Source organism: Verticillium dahliae, genomic scaffold (genome assembly GCF_000150675.1).
Source record: "Verticillium dahliae VdLs.17 supercont1.16 genomic scaffold, whole genome shotgun sequence".
Classification (NCBI taxonomy): domain Eukaryota; kingdom Fungi; phylum Ascomycota; class Sordariomycetes; order Glomerellales; family Plectosphaerellaceae; genus Verticillium; species Verticillium dahliae.
The window spans coordinates 658,605-664,604 of NW_009276935.1; the positions used below are offsets into that span (position 1 = coordinate 658,605).

Sequence of the window (6,000 nt, forward strand, 5' to 3'; positions counted from 1 at the left end):
AGTGATGACCCCGCGGGCAGCCCCGATAAGGACGCCGTCAGACTCAGCTGTCAACGCCGCCAGCAGAATATATCCATCTCCATGGCTCAGACAGAGCTCGACTGACCACTGACTTTGACCTCGCAGCGCAGATACCGCGATCATCCAAGACTCTTTCGCCATCATGCCGTCCCACACATCCAAAGACCTGCTGGCAGCCCTCCTCAAGACGACCGAGGCCGACATCATCCCCCTGACGCGCGAGGGCGTCACGTCGGGCAGCAAAGTCTTCGGCGCCGCGATCCTCTCCGCCGCCTCCCTGGCACCCTACACCGTCGCCACCAACGACGAGCGCACCTCGCCCCTTCTCCACGGCGAGATCAACTGCATCCAAAAGTTCTACACCGTCTCCCACCCGGACCCGGCCTCGCGGCCGAGCCCCGGCGACGACTGCGTCTTCTTCGCCACCCACGAGCCCTGCAGCCTCTGCCTCAGCGGCATCACCTGGTCCGGCTTCAAGGCGCTCTACTTCCTCTTCACGTACGAGGACAGCCGCGACCGCTTCGCCATACCCTACGACCTCGAGATCCTGGAAGAGGTGTTCCGCGTCAAGGCCGACGGCGAGACGGACGCCGCGCTGTCCCGGCGCGCGCTGTACAACAGGAGAAACAAGTTCTTTGAGGCGCGGAGCCTCGGGGATCTGGTGGCGGACCTGGAAGACGTTGCTGAGCGGGAGCACTGGGCGGCCGAGGTCGAGCGCGTCAAGGACCTCTACGACGGGCTCAGCAAGACGTATCAAGAGGGCAAGAAGTCTGGAGCCGCCACCTCGAGCACGTGGACGTAGCATGCTGTTGTCGGCCGAGTGGCCAGCCGCCTTGGACCGCGAGCGAGGGGCCCTTGATTGTATTACGTGTGGGTACGGGCCTGGTTTGCCTCCAAACGTGAGGGGGGTTCTGCAGGGGGGCAATATATCCTTTGTAATGGTCCTGGAGTTCGCCGCACTGTGTCGTCGCACGAGATTTGCTATTAGCCCGACGTATCGCGGTCTTCGCGGCCGCGACCCCGCGGGCTGGCAGTTCATGCATGCATGCGGCGCAGCAGAGCATGGTGTGACCACGCGGCTGACAGGCTGTGTTCACGTCGTCTCTAGCCGAGGAGCAAGGGAGTACAGGTTCGGGAGCTGAAGATTGGCGGTGCAACACGGCTCAAACAAATATTTCGACGTGGCTGAGCGTGGCCTTGATTGAGACTGGAAATGGCTCTGTTGCATGGGGGCGTTGTATTACAGGCTGAGCGTAAGGCAAAGCACCAGGGAGAATATTATATGACTGATTTTTCGAGATCTGAATGCGTGTTTTCTAGGTGATTTACTGAGAGTAAAGATCGTCCTGCCGTGACTGTGGACGTTTGCTCTAGGCGGCAGAAGTAGATCAAGATGGAAATCAACAATGGTCTTTAACCGGCATAGATGGAGTAGCCCAGAATAAAGTTTCAGAAGAGACTGATACCTCAACTTAGTATCACGACCTCGAGAAATGAGCGAAGGCAGATCCCAACAGGGCATCATGAACCAGTGGACTAGGTGTCCCATGCTTCTATAATCTGACCAGGGATATTCATGTATTGGCATGACATAAGATGAGCACTACCTGTGAGCAAAGTCTTTCGAGTATCTTACAAACTATATAATCTGTTATAGAGCCTTGTCTCTCGCCTCAAGAAGCTACCACTGCTAACCACTCCGACTGTAGACTGAGAATCACTGGTCAAGGCTTCTGCCGGCTCAGAGAATGACATGGATCATCTACAGAGGCATGGGAAAGCAAGTCTTTTTCCCATCTGCCCCTTGTCTTTTCCCGTTTTCCCATTCTCAGATCTTGTGCTGTCTCGTAAACTGATACCTAGCTACATGCGACAAAGCTAATGATACAAACCTCACCACCAACGCGCTTCGTTTCGTACAACTTTTGAAATACTTAAGCACTTTGACACGACCTCCCTCAATTTACGGTCTTGATCAACAATATTCACAAACACCCGACAGGCGAGACCAAAAAGGAGGCGGGTGTTCTTGAACGGTTGTCAAAGTCACATGGATAGTCTTTGCTCGTTTCGCAACATCCGGCTTGAGACGTCAGATATCTTAACACGCCTGTGTTTTATCTGACAGGAAGAACTACGGCACGACGTTCGAAAGAAACCAATGTACTCAATACAAACATGTACTTCGACGAATCTCAGAAGTGGCGTTGGCATTTGTAGTGTATTAAGCGCAGTCTCAAGAATAGGAAGATGAAGCATAGGAAGATACCTTGAATGCCCCTGGGCTGTATTCATTCCGTCGTGAATTGACTGGTACATGTTAGTGACAGACTGCCTCTGCTTCGTTAAGAGTACAAGATCTAATTCATGATGTCCTCCGTGGCTCTGCCAGAGCTCTTTGGTCTCCACAGCAAGCCGACTCCATGGCTGTAGTCATGGATATTTGCCGAATATTCAAGCTTTCTGCGCGCATCGCCATGAAGCTGGAAACGGCGTAATATGACTCACTCTGACTTCAGCATCGAGCAACATATGACTAGCCGTCGAAATCAGTAACACGAAAACGAGATTCGCAGAGCCCGAGTGACTTGAAACTTCCTCGCAGCATGAGCCCGGGCACGTGAGTCGTCCATCACGACGAACCTCGTTCCATCGCCAGCATCAGTAGATCACACGCCGTGGCCCTCGCACACGGCCAACCTTATGTCCCGCACCGCCGTCATATCAGACATGCGCTCGCCGTCAGGCCGCTATCCAAGCGCACCGCGAGGGCCATCAGCAGATCCCGTCGGCCAACTCTAGGTTCGCAAAGCCCACGATACCACCCACGAGGCCACGACAAGCTCGCGACCGTGACACTACACGTGGCCATTTTCCCACGCGATACACCGCCGCACGAAACTCTACTTCCCCGTGCCGACGATGCTCGATGCAAGCACACCGACTCGCACCTCGAACGGCGCATCACACACACCAAAGACCAGCTTCAGGACAGGAGGCCTTGTCAGGGTGAAAAGAGGGGGGCGTGTGCATAAACCCTTCTTGCCGGGGTCCCAACGTCGGCCGCATTGGCCAGCAGGCCCCCAGACCCGGATGACGTTGGTGCGTGGCCCGCAACGAGCAGCCGCATGGCGCGCCCCCTCTGTTGGAGCTGCTTCTTCTCCCTCACTGTTTCCGTGTCGTCCTTTTCACAAAATGCAGAGGATCGCGCAGCGCGTTCCAGGAAAAGGTCGAGGTGCACATGTGGGCGCCCGTCTGTCTGTCTGTGGGTGGGTGGGGATAAGCAGGCAGCCAGGCGCGTCGCCGATATTCGCTCATTCGAGGGCTGCCAGCGTGATAGTGATAGTGAGTGAATGTGCGTGCGCGTGAGAAGTACATGTAATCCCCCCTTTGGGCCCTTTTCTTCTTCCTCACCCTGGAGAGGGGTGGGTTGCGCCGGCGCCTAAGGTGCCCCGAGCCCGCGCCGCACGGCAACCCCCTTTTGCGCTCTCGCGGGCGCGTGTCACACTGGCCATGGCCATGGCTGCTGAGGAGTTGGAAATGATGTAACCGGCGCAGCTGGGAATCAGGGCAGAGAGGGCAGAGAGGTGGGTTCTTGCCCCCCCCCCCCTCCTAGATGCGGATTCTTACCCCTCAGCGACCCCCTCTCGACCTCTCAACACGAGACAAACATGGCCAACAGCACAACGCAACAAACGACACGACACGTCGGTTCGGTGCCCCTCCAGGTGCCCCTCCAGCTCATGAGAGCGGGGCAGCTTGATTGACAGTTCCATGACATGGAAGGGGAACAAAAGAAGCAGAAGAGGGGCAGTCCTGCGGCCCGCGGCTTTTGCGGGCGGGGCGGGAGAGGGGGGGCGTGTGCAGCAGGGCGGGCACGTTAGGCAAGGGGCCCAGCAGGCTACAGTGGTGATCGCCTCATTGCCGCGGGCGAGAGGTTTATACTGTGTGCATTCTGGTGGCCTGACCTGCCATCAAGCCATGGAGGGCCTTTCCGGTAGCAGGGGCAGGATGCGGAAGCTTGTAGATGTAGAGGCGGGTCCGGAAGGGTATGCAGGCCTCCCGGCGGGGGAGCCGTCGTCCTAGGCCCTTTTGACTTTCGGCTGGACTCACGAGGTCACAGAGGCCTGGTAGAGGGTCGAGGGGGGTGATGGGTGGTGGCAGGACTGGCCTGAACTTTCAGAACAGGAGCGTCGGCGAAGAAATACATGTATCCCTACCTACCTACCTAGCTAGGTACTATGGTAGGTCATCTTCTGACGCTGCAGCTCAGCCTGCTCTGATTGTTATTTTAGAACCTCAGCCAGCTTCGACTTGCCAACGCAGGGAAACCCAACCTGCCTTTTCATGCAGGTCATCATCGCGAAGGGGGTGCACCTAAGGCGCGTTTGGGTACATGTAATGCAGCATCATGGCTCACCACTTTCTGTCGACCCAACCAGCGAGCAAAGCCCTAAGGCAGGGAGGCACACAAAGGGGTAAAAAAATAAAAATAAAAATAAAAATAAAATAAGATGAAAAGGCACGTTCAGCCTGCTCCTTCGTGAAATGCCAGAACACCAGCCGCTGTGCCATCATCGCCCCCAGCACACGTGGGCAGCACAGTGCTGACCGCCAACTGCCGGGGCCGCTGTCCATTGGCCCCCGAGCCGCCCCAAGCAGCCCCTTCAGCGCCCCAGCCAGCCCCCTTCAGCGCCCCAAGGATGGCGAGCTACAGCGCCTGAGCCCCTGATCCTGGTTCCTTCCAGTGAGACGTGCCCCTAGAGGTACTCACCGTGGCACAGCAGTGCCTGTGAGACGGGAAGCAGGCTGTGGGACCTCCTGTGGGAGCAAGGAGCAATAGACGCGCACACAGATGCCACACTTTCGTTTCTTTTGCAGCACCCGCCTTGAGACACGCAGATCCGGGACGGCCGGGCGCGTGAGACAATGGGATGCACGCTCTCGGCAGTCGACTCTGCACTTCTGACTACTGCCACTGCTGCTGCTGCTGCTGCACGGCCACGGCGGCGTTTCGCCCTTTGCTTGTGCTGCCTTGCTTGTGCTGCCTTGCTTGCTCGCCGGCTGCTTCAAGGGAGGCATCCGAATTGTGTCGGGTGTGCGTGTGCGTCTGTGTGGCCGAAACTTTGCCATCCGACTTTTGTGACCCTTGGATCTGTTTTTGTCATGACGGTTTGCGCCAAATCCGTCCCAACTTGACATCGCAGCGCATAATCTGATGGTCGTCATTCCGTGGAACTCGACAAGGATCAAACCGTCCTACAACCATCCGACCCTTGACCACCAGCGACACCTCCCTCTGTCGTCTCCCCTCTCCCCGTCACGTTGCCACGAGGGAGGCCCAGACGCCCGCATAAAGCCCGCGAGGCCGTGCACGGGCGAGTGGACAGGCGAACCGCCGGCCGCGATCCGGGGTGCAGCAGCCGTCTCGGTGGTCCGCGAAGAAAACCACCTTTCCTCACCGAAGACGCGTCTGCTGCCTGCTGCGTATCAAGTAGCATCGCAAAAGGTCTCAGTCAGCCTGCATTTTCCCTTGCTTCTTCTTCGCATTTGCTCCGATTCTACCTCCTTGACAGCATCACAGGCCGCGTCCCCCCAAGCCCCCCTTCCCTGCCCCCATTTTTCAAAACCCCAGTCTCACAATGCGTCCACAGAAAAGCAAACACAGCAATACATTCCGCCACAGTCATTCCTTTCTCGCCTCCCACGTCAGCCAGCAGGGTTGCGTCGGTGATGGAAGGGGCCTGACCGAGGATGGGATTCTTATGAGGCGCCGTGCAAAACTCTTTCACCGAGACAAAGTACCCACACAGCCAGCTGGACACGTCGTCCTGAATCGCCGCCGACGACACCCTCCCCCTCTGAGGATATTCCAAAGCGCGTACATGGTAGTCTGCTTCTGACCGAGACAATGGGAGAAATGCTCCCTTCGTTGCGGCAGTGAAGCGGTCATTTCAGCCCGCCTGACTGCCCGGGCTC

General features: G+C 57.3%; 1 protein-coding gene across 1 annotated transcript; it reads left to right on the forward strand.

Annotated features, from left to right (window-relative positions):
• Nucleotides 1–163: 163 nt before the first annotated feature.
• VDAG_07403 (CMP/dCMP deaminase) lies at nucleotides 164–823 on the forward strand (the record flags this gene model as incomplete). Its single annotated transcript, XM_009656308.1, has 1 exon — nucleotides 164–823. One exon carries the CDS (start codon nucleotides 164–166, stop codon nucleotides 821–823), a length of 660 nt encoding a protein of 219 aa, XP_009654603.1.
• Between the last annotated feature and the right edge of the window lie 5,177 nt (nucleotides 824–6,000).